Here is a 20,284-nt window from a genome sequence, read left to right on the forward strand (position 1 = left end):
GGAAATCAGGTGGGAAATGAAGGAAGCAAAGCAAAGATGGATAGCTGAACAATGTGCGGACATTGAAGACAGCCTCTCCAACGACACAAAGAAGGCATTCCAACTGGTGAAAGATCTTACCAAAGGAAAACAAGCCAAAGTGAACACCATCCAAGACAAAAATAACAAAACTCTCATAGAAGAAAAGGAAATAATGGAAAGGTGGGCAGAATACTCTTCAGAACTGTACAACTACCAGAGCAAAGGGGATTCAAACATGCTGAATGTACAGGAATCTTCCTGAGGATGACTATCTAATCATGCGTGAAGAAGTTGAAGCCGGGAAGTCAGCAGGAGTTGACAACATCCCTGCTGAAATGCTGAAACATGGAATAGAGGCCACGATAGACATGCTTACCACTATCCGCAATAAGATCTGGCAGACAGGTGAATGGCCGACAATTTGGACTCAGCCGCTGATCATTGTGCTTCCCAAGAAAGGCAATCTCCAACTTTGCCAGAATTACCGTACCATCAGTTTGATCAGCCATATAAGCAAGGTCATATTGAGAATCAGTATTGAGACTCAGAATCATATTGAACAGGCTGAGACCTCAGGCAGAAGACATCATTGATGAGGAACATGCAGGCTTCCGTAAGGGCAGAAGCACCACTGAGCAGATTTTCAACCTCTGAGAAACAGCTGAGAGAGTTCTACCACATCTTCATAGTCTTCAAGAAGGCATTTGAGAGTCTGGCATGATGCCTTATGGGCCACCATGAAGAAATTCAACATGGGGCAGAGGCTGTTTCATACAATCCATCAGCTTTACACCAAGGCAACCAGTGCAGTATTCGCACAAAAGCACCATCAGGAGTGGTTCCATACCTCTGTAGGAGTCTGTCAGGGCTGCCTCCTCTCCCCCACTCTCTTCAACGTCTTCCTGAAACAGATCATGAACGTTGCCCTTGAAGATCATGTGGGCACAGTCAGCATCAGAGGGAGGAACATCACAAACCTAAGATTTGCTGACATTGATGGCCTTGCAGGAAAAGGGGACAAACTGGCCAACCAAGTCAGCCATCTTGACAAAGCCTCCACACAGTTTGGAATGGAAATAAGTGCCGAGTAAACCAAGCTCATGACAAATGCCTACAGTGCCATCACAACAGACATCTCAGTCCATGGTCAGAAACTTGAGACAGTGCAGCGGTTCAAATACCTGGGGGAATCATCAAGTGATGAAGGATCAAAACCAGAAGTCCTGGCAAGAACCGCACAGACAATGACTGCACTCTCCAAACTCAAGACAATAGGGAGGGACAGCAACATCAGCATGAAGAACAAGATCAGACTCCTGCGTACATTGGTATTCTCCATCTTCCTGTACACATGCGAGACATGGACCCTCACAGCAGAGCAACAGAAGATACAGGCATTGGAAATGAGATGCTATCGCAACATCTTGGGCATCTCACACTTGGAACGCATCACAAACGAGCAGGTCCGCAAGTCCATCCACCACCACATTGGCTCCCATGAAGACCTTCTCACAATGGTGAAGAAAGCTGAGATGGTACAGCCACATAACAAGATCCAGTGGCCTTGCAAAGACTGTTCTACAAAGAACTGTGGAGGGGAAAAGAAGGAGAGGCAGACAGAGAAAAGATGGATGGACAACATTAAAGAATGGACAGGGAAAACATTTGCGGTGATCCAGGCCCTGGAACACAACCATGACAGTTGGCAGAGACTGGTGCAAAGCTTGTCATGACGGTGCCCCAACGACTCCACCAGGAGTTAAGGGCACAAGAAGAAGATCTCCAAGGTGCAGTGCCTCAAAAAGGTGGCATCCATTGTTAAGGACCACCACCATCCATGATAATGCCCTCTTCTCCTTGTTATCATCAAGAAAGAGGCACAGAAGCATGAAGGCACACAGTCAGTGATTCAGGAACAGTTTCTTCCCCTCTGCCATCGATTTCTGAATGGACATTGAACCCATCAACAGTACCTCACTACTTTTTATTTCTGTTTTACACTTCTTACTTTTTAATTTTTATGTATATATTATATACATATACACACACAGTTACTGTAATTCAGAGTATTTAAATCTATATTATTCTGTATTGCATTGTACTGCTGACGCAAAGTTAACAAATTTCACGATGTACGCTGGTGATATTAAACCCGATTCTGATTCTAATCAGGATTGGAAAGGAACAGGAAGGATGGCAGATTAAAAGGTGTAGGGAGGGGAAGGAGGTGATAGGTGAAGCCAGATGGGTAGGAAAAGTAGAGGGCTAAAGAGGAAGGATTCTGATAGGAGAGGAGAGCAGGCCATAGGAGAAAGGGAAGGAGGAGGGCTCACAAGGGGAGGTGACAGGATCCCTTCAGAGATGGCAGAAGTTGCAGAGAATGATGAGTTGGATGCAGAGGCTCGAGGGATGGTAGGTAAGAACAAGAAGAACTCTATTACTGTCAGGAAGGTGGGGTGAGCGTGGATGTTCAGGAAATGGAGTAGATGCGGGCAAGAGCAGCATCAGTGGTGGAGGAAGGGAAAACCTGTTCTTTGGAGGAGAAGGACATCTCAGATATCCTGGAAAGGCATGCTGCACCCTAGGAACAGATACAACAGAGACAAAGAAACTGAGAAAAGGGAATAGCAGTTTTACAGGAAACAGGTTGGGAAGAGGTATAGTCGCGACAATGTGGGAATGAACAGGTTTAAAAAAGATGTTGGTTGATAGCTTGTCTTCAGAGATGGAGACAGATCAAGAAATGGGAGGGAGGTGTCAGAAATGATCCAAGTGATCTTAAGGCCAGGGTGCAGTTGAAGGCAAAGTTGATGAAATTCATGAGCTCAGCGTGGGGGCATGAAGCAGCATCTATGCAGCGGAGGAAAATTTTGGGAGAATTACTGTGGAAGACTTGGAACATAGACTGGTCTACGTAGCCAATGGAAAAGCAGAATGAAAAATTGTTGAGGATGAGTACCAGTTCTGCCATAAAGAAGGTAGTGACGGTGGAAGGGAACTGGTTAGTTCTTTTACTGAGAAAGAATCAGAGAGTTTTAAGGCTTTCTTGGTGGGGATAGAGCACATAGGGGCTGGACATCCACGGTGAAGAGGCAGTCAGGGCCAGGGAATTAAAAGTTCATGAGGAGATATAGAACATGGGAAGTGTTGTGGATGTAGGTAGGAAGTCACTGAACCAAGGACGATAAAATGGAGATGAGGCACTGGGACACGAGTTCAGTGGGGCAGGAGTAGGCAGACAATGGGTCTATCTGGACAGTCAGGTTTGTGGATCTTGGGTAGGAGGTAGAAGTGAGCAGTGTGGGATAAGGGAACTATGAGTTTGGTGGCAGTGAATGGGAGTTCTCCAGTTGATGAGGTCAGTGATGGTGTTGAAGACAGTCTTCAAGGGGCAGGTACGAGGAGGTGTCTTGAGAGTTGCCACCTAGCCCCAGCAAGGTAGAGATCAGTCCACCACACTTCAACAGCACTTCTAATGTCTGTGGGTTTGTTGGCAAGGTTGAGATTGGTGCGGAGAGAGTGCAGGGCAGTATGTTCAGAAGGGGTAAGGTTCAAGAAGGAGAGAGGAGTGCTGAAGTTAAGACTATTCATGTCTCATCAGCAAATTGAGATGAAAAGATCCAGAGTAGCCAAAGAACCAGAGCAGTGTGTCCAAGAAGAGAAGGAAGGTTGAGGACGGGAGAGGAGTCATCAGTGCAGGGTGTGGATTTCTTGACAAAGAAGTGGGTTCAGAGACGGAAGTGACGAAAGAAGAGCTTGGGATTGTGGCGGGTGCAAAACTCACTAAGGTGTGGCAGAATGGGAACAAAAGTAAGGCCCTTGCTGAGGACTGAATGTTCCACCGCAGAGAGGGGAAGGTGAAAATATGGCAAGGATTAGACCTGGGATTAGAGACAGGAAACGAGTTGATGGTGCCAGCAGAGAGGGAAGGGATGGGGTATTCAGGGAAGGTGGGGTGGGAAGAAGAAGGAAGCTCCGAGGACTCAAGAATTGACGGTGATGGAGCCTGAGAGACCCAGGATTGGAAAGTGGTGATGGGGGAAGGAGAGCCCAGAGGCCCAGTGGCAGCAAGGAAAAGTCTTATCCTGGACTGGTTGGTGGTCACAATCCAGGCTGGAGCCAGAATAAGATGGTTGCAGTCAACTTGCAGTCTGTAGGCATCCAAGGTCGCAGTAAACACAGTTTTCTCATGTATATTAGCAATTACACAAAAACATAGGTGCAGATAACTTGAGAATGTCATTTACATCTAATTACATATAAAATGAAACACATACACAAAATGTATCAAATATATGTAAGACATTTAATATCCCAGATTAAGACTTCACATAAATATTTTTCCAATTCAACAAAAAAAACTTTAGCATCTTCACTTCAATATACAAAATAACATGGGGTCAAACAAACGTTCAATTAGTCATTATACCCAGATTCAAAAGTACAGAATACTTTGTCATAAGTGTCAAGATTGTAGATTTCCATTAGAAAAATAAACACCAATTTTACTCCTGATGCCTCAAAATTTAAACAACTGCTTTATTGTCCCAGATATGCAAAGACTGTAAAATATTTTTTATTGCTCTACTACTTACTTTTCAAATTCTGACAAACTAATTTAGCAAAACCAAATAAATTTGTGTCTTATAGAGCAGGTTAGGAACAATGATGAAAGAAAAATCTTGCACAAATAAATTCAGGAATTTACTATTTAAATATTATTGGATCACACAATAATTTAGTATAAAATTACATGCAGCAATTATCAGCTACATATTTCTTAATACTTAATCAGTCAGGAGGATTTCTGAAAAAATAAAATGCACTGATCAGGCGTACAAGGAGTTTAAGTAAAAGAATTGAGCTAACCATAGCAACACACACACACACACTCCCACATTAACAAAGGTTACCATAGGATCACTGGAGATCAGATATCATCCATTTATAATGAAAATGTGTTGTATTGAGATACTTAAGACACTTCAACAGCCGTATCAAATTATTACAATAAGACCTTAAGATATAGGAGCAGAATGAGGCCATTTGGCCTATCAAGTCTGCTCTGCCATTTCATCATGGCCGATCCAATTTGCCTCTCCTGCCTTCTCCCAGTAGCCCTTCAAGCCCTAACCAATCAAAAATAATAATGAGTTCTGAATGTTATTTCAATGAAATTCAAGTATAAATATTATTTATCACAAATTGAAATACTTGGGAATGGGTTTGCTCCAATTGTCACACAGATTTCAGTTATTAGATGAGAGTAATCCTTCATTTTTTTCATGGAGTACCTTAACCAGAACTAGGGTCTCAAGACATTCATCTTCAACAAAAAAACAAATGTTTTGATGACAACATTACAGGTGAATTTGAAATTTAGCTGGCAAACTCAACTTTACAAGATTATCTATTAAGCCGACTTTTGCATGTGCAAATATGACTGAACTTGAATAAACATCTTTCCCCAAATCAGATCTCTGTGCAAGTCAAAGAAAGCAATTTCTATGAATGTACTAAATAAAAGTACATAGAAAATATTTGTTCAGCAAAATATAGTACTGTTTAACAGCAGCAGTCCTTCCTGAATTTAGATCATAAAACTGTTGATTGAAATACAGATGCACCAAGGAAAGCACCTGTCATTTCAATTTAATGTGCTCCACTTATATTGTGTACTCGTGCTGCAATTTTAATCAATTTTAATGCTTTGTGATGACATATTCACAAGCTCTTATTTTGTAAAACAAATTTAAAAAGTCTTTCAACATTATCTCTTCAAGGTCAGAAACAGTTACATAATAAATAGGAATACAATAGTTGGAACATTTACATTTCCTTACTTCTGAACAACAACCACCCAAGTCTTGAAGTATGACACATCGCCTCATTTCGAAAAAATATATGCATGATCATGGAATGAAGAATCTACAAAAAAAAAATTTTCATTTGGAAGGATTTTTTACATCACAGTATTCCCACCTTAAATGGCAGTTGCATATTACAGATACCTTGTGAAATAACTTGAAGAAAAACTATTTTGATGGAATTGCCTTAACTCACTAGTTCCTTCTTCCCAGATCCCTCCAGGTAATTTGTGGATGATGTAACTAACAGCCATATTACTATTATGCTGCTATATGTGTGGAGCTTCAAACCAAGACGGGCTTCATGCAAGTATGAAGACTACATTTTTGATAAGTATCAAGAGTGCTCATAAATCTTGCAGTGATACTACATCACAACTTGTCAATCAGGAGCAGAAACATAAATAAAATGGCTTCAATTCATACACTTAATCCCAAAATCTTTGACATTGAGATTTTGCACTAAACAAACCATATAATCCTCGTCTTACTGGACTAGATCCTTTTCGTTAAAAATCAATTAACTTTTGTGAAACAATTAAATCATACGACAGCTTCAAGCTGAGTGGCATGATACAGAAAAAAAGGTGGCAGGGAAAGGGCCAGTACATCATAAATTGTTCACCAAGATATTTAAGCACTAGATTGTGAAATAACTACTGATTACAACTTTAATGCTAACCAAGGAAAACCATTTCAGTTTTCATTTTAAAGGTATCAAGGCCATCAATGCTTAAGGTTATTTTATTATCCCGTCCATATTTCTTTGAAACCCCAAAATTCACTGAATTTATAAATGCACAACCTTTTAACATGTACTTACAGGATTGATATTATTCCATCTCAGAACTAGTACAGCATTTCTTGTCATTCAGTTTTCATTTACTATAGCTTTTGTTAATTTTACTGACCAGCTAAGTTATGATGCAACTGATACCCAGCTAATAACCTAGAATTTTCTTGTGGATCAATCATTTATCGTACAAATTACAATTGAGGGTCACGCAAGAGAGAAAGGTCAGATTGATCTTGGCAGAAGATTAACAAGTCTGCATAGCATCGTGGGCTGTTGTACTGTTTATGTTCTATATTAGCAAAGGCTGAATAAATAAGCATAGGCTCCACGTCTCGTTGTTATTTCCCCTTTCTTCTATTATTTGCCATGGGAATAAATATCTTGTGATCTTTCTGAACCAGATTTGTTCATAGAATAACCAAATAATTTCATAATTATTACTCTTAATACTAGACCTTTTCATTTCAGATGTATTTAATCATTGAATTTAAATTCTCTATGCCATGGTAGGATTTCAGCTCACATCTTCTGAACATCATTTCAGTCTCCTGAATTGCCAGTCCGGTTACTTAAAGAATAAAAGGAAAAAATTATAAATCATTCTTTTTACAAATCTGAAGGCTTAGGACAGGTCTTTCCCAAATTAAGTTTTGGCTTGCTCTCGATTTTGCCATCTTAACACTCTTTGGCAAAGCTGTTCCAGGTGAATACTCAGAGATGACCATTTGCTATTACAATCGCCTACTGAAACAAAAACCAACAATATAAATCATTCCATATAATTTTTTAATAACTTATGTTTGCTTAAAAAGTGTAAAGATAATTCACTGCGAATTATAAAAGAACAGAGAACTCTCAAAACAGAATTTTGTTTGGCTATTCTGACAAATTTTGCAACCCACAGAAGAAATGAGAACATAAATTATTTAAATACAATGAAAAATATTTTAACTATGTACAGAAGAGACCTGATAACACTATCTCGTGTACGTACTGGTTCTTCTCCCTGGTGAAGAACACACGTATACAAACATATACACAGGCAGGCAAACCAATCGAAACAAAGCACTTGTGAACATTGTTGACAGTCCTGACAATGCTGAGTTGCTCAGCTACAGCATCTCTTTAGATTAACCTAACTGCCATTTTCAAAAAGAACTGTCCTGGTCTTTTAGAAAATGTTTCCTGGGTTAAAATGCTACTTTGGCAGAAGCTGGAAACTGGTAATTTTTAAATAACCATTTCTCGCACAGGTACGGGCCACCTTTGGGTTCTGTTACTACAGTTGGGTAACAGTCAATTTTTGGCTGTAGGTCAGAAAATACACAAACAAAAAAAATTAATATCTCCACAGTATTGTCACGATTAGCATCAAAAACACACAAGTCTGATAATAATAAAAAATTACCATGTGGTAAATGAGAGAGTGGAAACTAGTTCTGTCATTCAGAGAAACCAACATATGTACACGAGATGGACTTCTAAATTTAATACCATGGGGACCTTGCTCATATGTGAAAGGTTTCCACAAGTCAAGTGTTTTCTAACCTGTGGACAGCTTACATATGTATTTTGTCTTTGTAAGAGAAGGGTAGCAAAGTGAGACAAACAATAAGCAGCCAATCAATTACCATCATTTTTCCTATTGCTGAAATGAATGCTTACCTCCACTATTTTTTAGTCAAGTAAAATTGTATCAGAAAAGATTACTATGTCAATGTTAAGTGTAACAGATCAAAAAAACAACTTACACTGCAAGGTTTGAGATTTAGGGTGTGGGATGATGCTATCATGTGGGAGGTTAAAGGGTGCCAATTTGGACTAATTAAATTCTCTAATGTTGCAAATCACAACAAACTAATTTTCAGTTTAATCCTGTTAACCTGCACCTGCTGGGACCCGAACTTAAAAGCCCCAAAGTCGGTGCATAAAGATTTCAGCCAGAAGACTTGCTCCACAACTGTCTAAGCCAGATAAACAGAATGTTAAAGGTGAAAAATGAAGAAAATCCATCCAGTCTCACTGTGCTCAACATTTTGCAACTCTTAATAGTGAAAGATGGCACTAAAAGCATTAAATATTGTTCATAGTGCCACCACTTTTGGGATTTTACAAAGTTATAAGTTAAGCTAAGTTCTTAATTGACAAGTATATAAAGCAGCTTTGGAGCTGACTTGACTATCAGTTCCGATTCTACCATTAACAAATCATATCATCTAAATATTTTAGCTTAGAATCTCTTGTTTTACTAAAATAGTATTTACTATTTTCAAAAGCTTCATATTGAGAATTACTCTAGATACCATTATGTAGCTTTGGAAGCTCAATTTCAATGTCTAGAGTAAGTCACTACAAAATACATTTACCATAGAATGTTACAGGCAAAAAGACTAACTGCATTACAATTCTTCATAAAAGGCTAATAAAGACTGAAGTGCAAAACTGCTTTGAATTACTAATCAGCATGTGTGCCCATAACAGCAGGAAAAGAAACTTTAGCAGTAACTAGAGGAACCTTGTCCACTGTTGATGCAGCAAAGGTAAAACAAGGATGTCTATAGTGGAACCACAAATCAGAATACTGGTCCAGCAGGTTGCAGGATGAAGAGGATTACCGGTTGGCCTTATATTTCGAAGCATCTCTAGGTTCACTGCTAGGATTGCTCCAATCATCTGCTTCTGGAGTGGTTTGGTAATGTCGCCAGGCTGATTTATTGAAAACAGGAAGTCGTTCAAAAGATTCACTTGACAAAGCCTAGGGGAAGGAAAAAAAAGAAAATAATTTAAAAATTTAAACCAAAATTTTCAGTGTTATGAGGCATAAACTTTATCAGCCAGGCTTCGAGACCAAGGGCACAGATGGTGTCAGAGTGTGGAAAAACAGATTGTGCCTCTGATTAATCCTTTACATAAAGAAAATTAGCTTTACCAATAATTGTTCTCACAATGTTGTAGTATGCAAAACAGCTTCTTTAGACAATTGCATTACAATCTAATTATTCTTGATAGACTTCAATGCATACTGCATGAAAGATTGTTTGTAAATGCACAGATTCAGCCCTTTTTCAGGTTTTAACATGATAATTTTAAGCAAGCTTCCTTTTTACATGCAAAACATTTAAATATTAAATTAAACAAGCCTATTGCAAGGTATGAACAAAATTGCACTACTGTATTTTTAGGCCATAAGAATACCTAATACCTAATCTTATGAATAGCTAATCTTACAATTAGCTACCAAAGATAGTTCAGGTCAGGATTTCTATTAAAAAAAAGGATAATTAAAATGATCATTTTAATATGATTTAATGTTATGACAAAAAATTTGAAAAGTATATAGAACACAGAAATTAGGAAGCTAAATTTCTAGTATCATCATCTGTCGAGAAATTCTCTATTTTGTGACTTGATTGCAAATCAGCATTGGTCATAGTAGCAGGAAAACTGCTGTATAATAACGAAGGATAGAGTTTCTCTTCTCATTTGAACTTTCCTCCTCTAATAATCTCAGCCCCTTTTCTGAATGAAGAGAAATCTGATTCAACGAATTAGCTCTACACTCCAAAGAGATACAAAACAATGTGTGACTCCGTACTACAAGCAGAGTAAAATAACCTGTTGCAGATATGGAGAATTAAATATGTGACCCATTGCAGGTACGGAGAATTAAATACGTGACCCATTGCAGGTACGGAGATATAAATAACCCATTGCAGGTACAGTGAAATAAATAACCCATTGCAGGTATGGTGAAGTACAGCACAGAAACAGGCCCATCAGGGCCATGTAGTCCACGCCGAAACTAATTAAACTGCCTACTCCCAACTCCCTGGACCTGACCAGAGCCCTCCATATCCCAACTATCCATGTACCTATCCAAACTTCTCTTAAAAGTTGAAGTCAAGCTTGCATGGACCACTTGCTCTGGCAGCTCACTCACACCTTCGTGACCCTCTGAACATAAGAAATCTCTGCCTATGTTCCCATTAAATGTCACCTTTCACCCTTAAGCCATGACCTTTGGTTGTAGTCCCACCCAACCTTAAGCCTGCTTGAATTTACCCTATCTATATCCCTCATAATTTTGTATATCTTTATCAATATCCTCTCAACCTTCTATGTTCTAAAGGATAGTCCTAACCTATTCAATCTTTCCTTACAACTCAGGTCCTCCAGACCCTTGTAAACTTTCTCTACATTCTTTCAATCTTGTTTACATCTTTCCTATAGATAGGTGACCAAAACTGCACACAATACTCTAAATTAGGCCCCACCAATGTCTTGTACAACTTCAACATACCAACCCATCTCCTGTACTCAATAGATTGATTAATGAAAGCCATTACGCTTCACTCTGTAAGACCTAACCTGGATGGCTCTACCAGGTCTACATTAAATTCCATCTGCCATTTTTTCAGTTCATTTCTCTCGCTGATGCAGATCCTTCTGCAAGCCATAATAGCCTTCCTCACTGTCTACTACACCCCCAATCTTGGTGTCATTGCAAATTTGTTAATCTAGTTAACCACACTATCATCCAAATCATTGATATAGATGACAAATAACAAAGGACCTAGCACTGATCCCTGTGGCATACCGCTAGTCACAGGCCTCCTTTACTACCACTCTCTGGCTTCTCCCACAAGGCCAATGTCTAATCCAATTTACTACCGCATCCTGAATGCCAAGCGACTGAACCTTCTTAACCAACCTCCCATACAGGATATTGTCAGATACCTTGTCCATGTAGACAACATCCACTGCCTTGGCTTCATCCTCCTTCCTGGTAACTTCCTCAAAAAACTCGATAAGATTGGTTAGACATGGCCTACCACTCAAAAAGCCATGATGTCTACCCTTTATCAGTCCATGTCTATCCAAATACTCATATTTCTGCGAAGCGCAGAAACGATTAACACTGTGATGATTGTACGCTCTAGTATCAATTGTTTGGTGACAATAAAGTATTAAGTATATATCCGGTCCCTTAGAATACCCTCTGATAACTTTCCCACAATTGATGTCAGGCTCATCAGCCTATAATTTCCTGGTTCACGTTTAGATTTTTTCATAAACAGCAGTACGACTTTAGCTATCCTCCAATCCTTTGGTACCTCTCCTGCCACTAAGGTGTTTTAAATATCTCTGCTAGGGCACTGGCAATTAATGCACTTGACTCCTTTAGAGTCCAAAGGAACACCTTGTCAGGCGCTGGGGATTTATTCACCCTGACTTTCCTAAGGGTAGCAAACACCTCTTCATCTGTAATTTATACAAGGACCATGAAGTTGATGCTGCTTTGCCTCACTGCTATGGACACTGTGTCTGTCTCCTGGGTAAAAACAGATGCCAAGAACTCATTTAAGATCTCCCCCATTTGTTTTGGCTCACCTGGATTACCATTCTCATCTTCCTGAGGACCAATTTTGTCACTAGCAATCCTTTTGCTCTTAACATACTTGAAGAATCCCTTGGGATTCTCCTTCACCTTGTTTGCGAGAGCAACTTCATGCCTTAATTTTGCCTTCCTGATTTCTTTCCTAAGAGTTTTCTTGCACTTCTTATACTCCATAAGCACCTCATTTGTTCCTAGGCAACTAGGCATCTCTCTTTTATCTTAACTAGTTCTTCAATATCTCTTGAAAATCAAAGTTCCCTACACTTGTCATCTTTACCTTTTATTCTGACAGGCACATACAAGCTTTGTACTCTTAAAACTTCACTTTTGAAGGCCTGCCACTCTCCAAGTACACCTTTGCCAGAAAACAGCCTGCCCACACTTGCCAGATCATTTATGATACCATCAAAATGGGCCTTTCTACGGTTTAGAATCTCAAGCTATGGACCAGACCAATCTTTTTGCATATTTACTTTGAAACTAATGACATTGTGGTCACTGGATGCAAAGTGATCCCCTATACAAACTTCTGTCATCTGATTGTTTCATTCCCTAATAGCAGATCCAGTATCACACACTCTCTCGCTAGGACTTCTACATACCGAAAGGAAACTTTCCTGAACATATGTGACAAACTCTATCCCATCTAGTCCTTTTATAGTATGGGATTCCCAGTTAGTATGTGGAAAGTTAAAATCATGTACCATAACAACCTTGTGTTTCTTGCAGCAGTCTATGATCTCTTTACAAACGTGTTCCCCTAAATCCCTAGGACTGTTGGGTGGTCTGTAATATAGCCCCAGGCTGTCTGACATTTTCCATGACTAGTAATGTCACCCTTTCTCCTTTAATCCCTCTTGCTCCGTCACATTTAAAATAACAAAACACCAGAAAATTGAGCTGCCAGTCCTGGCCCTCCTGTAACTGATTCTTATTATGGCTACAATATCAGGACACTAGTCACACAATCTTTTGATTCCTGACTTTGTCTGAGGTCTTACCAACATCCGCCTCCACAACCTCTCCACTAACTGTTCTGGCACTCTGATTCCCCTGAAATTCTAGCTTAAATCCCTCCATGTATCATTAACACATTTTCCCACTAGGATATTAGTCCCCTTCCAGTCCAGGTACAAACTGCCCCTTCTGTACAGGTCCCACCTTCCCCAGAAGAGAGCCTAATGATCCAAAAATCTTATGCCCTCCCTCCTAAACCAACTCCTTAGCCATGCACTACACTATACAATCTTCCTAGTTCTAGCCTCACTAGCATGTGGCACAGGTAGCAATCTTGAGATCACAACCCTTGATCAAGATCACAATCTTGAGGTCCTGTCCTTTAACTTGACACTTAACTCCCTATGTAAAACCTCGTAACTCATCCTACCCATGCCATTTGTGCTAACATGTACTACAACCTGTGGCTGTTCACCCTCCCACTTAAGAATGCTGAGGATTCAATCTGAGATGTCTTGGGCCCTGGCAGCCGGGAGGCAACATACCATCCGGGAATCTCATTCTTGCCCACAGAACCTCCTGTCTGTTCCCTTAACTAACGAATCCCCAATCACCACATTGTTCCTCTTCTCCCCCCACCTTCCCTTATGAGTCACAGTGCCAGAGACTTGACACTGTGAGTTTCTTCTATTTGATCAACCCCCCACCCACAACAGCATCCTGTTGTTGAAGGGGATGACTACAGGGGTACTCTGCACTGGCTCCTTATCTCCTTTCCCCTTCCTGTCACCCAGTTTCCTGTGTCCTACACCTTGGGTGTAACTAGCTCTCTATATGTCCTATCAATCACCCCTTCAGCCTCCCAAATTAACCGGAATTCATCCAGTTCCAGCTCCAACTCAATCCGGATTGTGAGAAGCTGCAGCTAGTATTCAAAATACATATTTTACTATTCCACTCTTGAATTCTCCTTCACTGTTGAAAAGTACCTTTAGATAGATGACTGCATCTGTGCCCAGACCTTCCATGGAATACAGTTTGAGATCTCCTTGAAAGTACCTAGCATACAGACGGGAGATTGGCAAGCCATATCCAAAACCCGCCTGCAGAAAATCAAAAAAACACATTTTACTACATAGAGTATCATCATAATTAGACTGAATTGAATCAGATTATGATTGGCACAATGAAAAACTTGTTTTGCGTACTATCTATACCGATTGTTTCATTAGAACAATGCTCTGAGGAAGTAAAAGGATTAGGGTTCAGGCTGAATGCAGAATAAAGTGTTACAGTTACAGAGAAAATGTAGTGCAGGCAAATAAAAAGGTGCATGTCTATAGTTAGACATTGTGAAGTCAAGTGCTCATCTTATCGTACTAATTTGACCGTTTAATAGTCTTACACTAGTAGGACAGAAGCTGTCCTTTTAAGAAGATGATCAAAAACAGGCAGGAGAATTTGAGGAAGAGAAAGATGAAGACTAGGTTCTTTGTGATGTAATCTTCAAAAGAGGAAATTTTAGATGAGCATCACGTTGGTCACATGGGAGAACAACTTCATAAGTTAATGTCAGCCAACAGGAAAGAGGAGTTTCTTATGCTCACTCAAAGTGGATCATCATAAACCAAAGGAGGAAAACTATCAATTAATTGATGATCCAAAATGAACACCTAAACCCAGACAATGCAGACTACAGACCCATGGAATATTTCAAACTTTTAACTGCCTCCCAGACACTCAACTCAAGTGAAGTTAATAACAGAGTAAAAATGCTAGCCTTGCCAACAGTAGTTGTTTCTGTCAGTGAATGAACTAAAAGTTTCCAGTTTGTAGAAACAAAAAGAGGAGGCAATTAAATTGCCCAATAATCATTTAAATCAACAAAGTTTATTGGTTCCAACAGTAAGTCAAATTAGCTTAAATTCTGGATTGGGCTCTTGGATAATGACCAGGAAAAAAAACAATTTACACAATATTCCAGATTTTGAAGGAGTGGTCTGGGTAGTATTAAAATGGTTGAAGTATATGATCCCAGAACTGCCACTCACTATTGGAGAAAGATAGATACTTGGAATTTAGGTTGAATGAATCAATGTCACAAACATAAAATGAACACATTTCAATGAACTTTTGATGCACCTGGCAAAGAACAGCAAGCTTGGTGAAAACATTTGTATAGCGATAAAAAAAACACCACAATCTCTTGCAGGTAGGGCACCTACCAGTGGAGCTGCCCGTGATGGCTCCAAGCTGGGACTGGGTGCTGTAGAATACATATAATTAAACAAACGCTCAATCTTCCGCAGAGGAACACCACCTCCTTTATCAGATATCTGCAAAAAAATAGAAAAAGGGTTGGCATTAAAGCTAATACAACTTAGCTATCTTGCTCAACATGGCTATCACAAAAAAATCAAATGAATAAATTCCTTTGATATACAAGAAATATATTTACTTTATCTATGAATATTAAATCTAAAAATTAAAAATCAAACTGCAGATGCTGGAAATCTGAAATGAAAATAGAAAATGCTGGCAACACTCAGCAGGGTTTCAGCCTGAAATGTCAACTCTACTTTTTTTTCCACAGATGCTGCCTGGTCTGCTGAGCTCCTCCAGCATTTTGTGTACGTTGCTGAGATTTCCAGCATCTGCAGACTTTCTCTTGTTTGTGATTTGAGTACTCAGCAGATCAGGCAGCATTTCTCTTACCCAGGCCTAACAAAGTGTCCACAACTTGAAATATTCACTCTTTCTTCTTTCCACAGATCTAATATTAAAACTCAGTTTTAGTTCTGAGAGGGACATCAAGATTAAATATATAATACTGTAAGTCAGATTTTGCTGCCACAAGCTCTCTACGACACCAACAAGACTTTCAAATTTTGTGATAACTTAGCTGATACAGGGTCTCAGTCAATGCAATGCTACAAAAAGTAGTGCCCATGAAACAGCTGAAAGTCTTTTGATAAGTGGTTATGCTACAATCACAGGCTTATTATTCAAATCCTACTAAAAATAAAGCAACTGAAAATATACAAAGTAAGTATTTCAGTAATCATTTAGTTTGGAGCATAGAACATTGGCCCATACTGTTGTGCTGACCTATATAAACCTACTCCACAATCAGTCTATCCCTTCCTTCCCACAAGGCCTATAACCTTTCATTTTCCTTCTATCGATGTAGTCCCTGAAACATCCCTATTATATCAGCACCTTCCATCACCCTTGGCAGTGCGTTCCAAGCACCTATCATACTCTCTGTTAAAAAAAATACAGCTCAGTCATCTCCCCTAAACTTTACCTCACTCACCTTAAATGGATGTTCACTAGTATTGGCCATTGCCACCCTGGGGAAAAGGTGCTGGCTGTCCATTCTATCTATGCCTCTCATACACCTCTATCAAGTTACCTCTCATCCTCTCAACACTCCAAAGAGAAAAGCCCTAGCTTGATCAACCTTTCCTCACAAAACATGCACTCTAATATACCATTGTGTCAAATCTCCTCTATACCCTCTCTAAAGCTTCCAAATCCCTCCTACAACAAAACGACCAGAATTCTACACAATACTCAAAGTACAGTTTAACCAGAGTTTCATAGAGCTGCAACATTAGCTTGCATTTCTTGAATACAATGCTCTGACTAATCAGAACTGGTACATTATACACATTCTTGCGTGGCAACTTAAGGATTTCTTTCATAGTATTTAATAGTAATTAATCACAATACTATTAAGCTAAAAAAATCAAAAATAACCTAACACTTACTTTGTCCCTCAAATTTCTTTATTTCCTTTCTTTCAAAAAGAAGCAAACTGCTCCAGCATTCATTTTTGTCTATGCAATTGAATGAGTTTGAGTATACTGCACTGCCATTAGATCACATCTCCTGTAGGACTCCACAAGCAATCCTAATCCCAGAGAATTCAAAACCTTAGGTCATATTTGCAGGAACTTGAAATTTTGAATGTTCAAGACTCAGAATCATGAAATTTCCTAAACTCACCACAATGACAGTAACAACACCTGGGCAAAATAAATTAGTTTCTTTTATTTAAATTAAATCAAGCCATTTTTATATTGCTCAAAACAGTGGTCAGTTAACAACTTTACAGTATTTTCTAACAATTAATCAACATAATTTATTTTGGTTTACTCTTTCTTCGACTATAATTACATGTTGAAACATAACAAAATTGCTATACTTACCTTAATAGATAAATCCTCCTTTCCCAGCGTAACCAGAGTTTTTATAGGGGGGTAACCTTCCATTTTCCCTTCATGAAGTTCAACAGTAGCTCTCATAGAGTTCTGTTATAAACAAAAATTCCACATATCCAAACAATTTGAGTTAAGGTAAACCAAATGAGCCAATGCTTGCAGTGGGAAGTAAAACCTAATGGTGGGTGAGTCAAGAGAAGCTGTGTTTAAGGACTTGCTTTAATTTTCCAGAGAAATGTTATTTGAGAATAGCTGTTACTTTTAAAATATTTGCTTTAAGGGAAAGTGTATTCACACATGTACTTTAAAAAAAATGGCTGCAAGATTAAAAAGTAGTTAAGTACTAGTTGTGGCTATTTCTCAGAAATAGCCTATTTAAAACAAAATAATATTAAATAATGGTTAAAGTAGTTTAAAGTTACTATCAGACAACTTGCCTCCTCCAGATACAAGATGATTGGGATCCATTTACTTGAGTGGATGTTGTCAATGAAACAAAGGAAGTAACTAATAGAAGATCCTAAAAGTTTGTGACCAACAAGTTTGTAAACAACCAAAATTATCTATTAACTTAGAATGTAATCAACTTTGAATAGATACACTGAATGAGTTGCTCTGGCTTTGAACGCAGCTAAAGTAGTTTAACAGATCTGATAGCCAAAGTAAACAGAAATAAAAGCAAATAAAATATTAGCATCAATGAAATCATACAGGCCAACGAACAGAAAAATGATATTTCTAGTGAGGAAATGCATGAAATTTGATTTTATGTTGGGAACATATTTTTTTCTGAATTGTCTTGTGGAATAATTGGTACATTTAATCCTCTTCACAAAAGCAGTCAAGGGAACTATGTGCTTCTACTGTAAGGACATGAGTAGTAAGATCACCAAAATATCATTGCTGTAATTTCATCTATTAACTATATTTATTATCACAGAAAGCTATATACCAAAGTCCCCCAATGTTAAAAATACTGCTGGCTCAATAAGTAGAGTATATAGAAAAGAAATTATCCAGACCTTGATCAATTACCTGAGTGAACAATATTGTTGGGAATTCTCATCAACACAGGAAAAGTGAGATAATTCATTTTAGTTCCACAAAATGGATTCCACACATTTTTTGTGTGACTACACAGAAACTAAAAAGGTCTAAAGAGATTTAGACATTCCTGTAAGATAGAACTGGCAATAAAGTATCATAAAAGTGGATAATGAAATGAACACATTTTTAATATTTTAATATGGCCTCATAGGATGAAGTGGTATTGCATCAAAAGGAGATATTGGTCTCCTTTAGGAGAATAGATTTGTTGTTTTGTTTTATTCCGAAAGCAATTGATAGGCTAGATAGAGTGAAAACTTTCCTCTGGTTAAACGCTCAAGCTTAAAAAAAAACAAAACTTTAAACTTAGGCCAGCCAATCAGGAGGTACAGCTTCACAATAAAATCTGAGGTAGCAGAAAAGAGTTCCCATCCATGAAAGCAGATGTTAGTTAAATTATTCATTATAATTAAGTAGATTCAAGGATATGGAGCTACAGTGAATGAGTACAGATGCAGATCAGCCACAAAGTGTATGAACAGCAGAATAAGGTTAAAATACTAATTGCTCTTTTCCTGTCCCCATACATGCTGCAAAAGATTAACTATAGTTAACCATGTAAACAAAGCTAAACTTGGAATTTTAAGATATCATCTGCCTATTTATAAAATCTAAATTTAAAAATTAGATCTTAAAATTCTTGACGAAAGCATTAATCTAGGAATGTAGATAACAGCCTAAAAATGGAAGTTCCTCAGGCGTCAACAAATGCAAATACGAAATTATATATTGCTACTTTCTTCAGCAATCATGAAATTGAAACTATTAACTTACTTTAAACAATTCAAACAGCATGTGGAAGAGATGTGAGGGTACATACACCACTTGGATAGGCTTTTCAGGTGTTTTAGCTAAAACATATTGATAAATTCATTCATTAATTATGTATATTCCTTTGCATAATTATTATCACCCATAAATAAATATTACAATTCGACTTAAAAACAAATTTATAAATGTGAAATGCTAATTGAACTGGAACAATTTCTGTTACCTGATGAGCTAATAAACAAAACACGGTTAAAGCATCAAGGAAGACTGAGACATCGAAGTGATTGAGAATTTCAGCACCAACTGCCTGCCTTTTGATCACTGCCAGAGAAGGAGTCAGTGAGCGGCCTATCACTGTGTGGCTTGCTGTGGCAGGCAGGTAGACCTCTCTGCCTCGTGTGGTGTCCCTCTCTTCTCTTTTGAAGTATGTCAGTGATATCAGAGGATGGTATCGTGATTCTGCGCAATGGATTGGACTATCGTGTTTATGGACCGTGGACCTTTTCAGTTTATGGTTCTTATATTGTGTTTTTTTTAATTGCCCGTTCCTGCTCTGTTTTGTGCGGGGGCGAGGGGTTTAGGGGTTTGATGAACAAGACGGTGTTCTTTTTTTGTATAGGGAGGGAGGAGACGTTTCTCTTTGAACGACTCTCATGTTCTTTTTTTGTTTCATGGCTACCTGGAGAAATACAAATTTCAGAGTTGTATACAGACACATGTTTTGATAATAAATGAATCTTTGAACCTTTGATAAAATACTTTGCCATTGCTAGAAATATTCAGCAGTGAAGCAACAAATATGGAGGGAGAAACAGAATTATTGCTTGCACTGATCATCTTTAATAAGAAAAAGCTTGAAGTATTACTTGATTGTGGAAGAATAGCTCATCAAGTCATTAAAGTCAATTTTATAGGAAAGCCTGGGGAGCAATTTTGAATGTCATCTTAATAGCCAGCGGAGAAGTATCAAAGAAACACTATGTGAACAAAATAAAGATTGACTTAGATATCAAGCAGTCAATACAGCTGTAATTTAAGTATATGTTTGGTGCATTGTAGTCAGATATCTGATAGAATAGGTTCAAAATTAGAATAATTGGTTTACATTTCTAATTGACATGCTGCCCATAATGACATTGTT

At 38.4% G+C, this 20,284-nt stretch overlaps 1 protein-coding gene across 4 annotated transcripts in view; it reads right to left on the bottom strand.

Annotated features, from left to right (window-relative positions):
• Positions 1–4,304: 4,304 nt before the first annotated feature.
• pdk3a (pyruvate dehydrogenase kinase, isozyme 3a) overlaps positions 4,305–20,284 on the bottom strand; it is a 69,017-nt gene continuing 53,037 nt past the window's right edge. For 2 of the 4 annotated variants that reach the window (XM_059968182.1, XM_059968185.1), the window contains exons 7-12: positions 19,147–19,223; positions 17,254–17,355; positions 15,265–15,375; positions 14,029–14,142; positions 9,300–9,439; positions 4,305–7,252 (exon numbers count right to left, since the gene is read on the bottom strand). In XM_059968182.1, the coding sequence (XP_059824165.1) occupies positions 7,225–7,252; positions 9,300–9,439; positions 14,029–14,142; positions 15,265–15,375; positions 17,254–17,355; positions 19,147–19,223 (572 nt within the window). In that variant the 3' untranslated portion in view covers positions 4,305–7,224. Of the gene's footprint in view, positions 7,429–9,299; positions 9,440–14,028; positions 14,143–15,264; positions 15,376–17,253; positions 17,356–19,146; positions 19,224–20,284 lie in introns of all 4 variants that reach the window. The other 2 variants (XM_059968183.1, XM_059968184.1) reach the window with 2 other exon arrangements.

The sequence above is a fragment of the Hypanus sabinus genome, chromosome 4 (assembly GCF_030144855.1).
Source record: "Hypanus sabinus isolate sHypSab1 chromosome 4, sHypSab1.hap1, whole genome shotgun sequence".
Classification (NCBI taxonomy): Eukaryota; Metazoa; Chordata; class Chondrichthyes; order Myliobatiformes; family Dasyatidae; genus Hypanus; species Hypanus sabinus.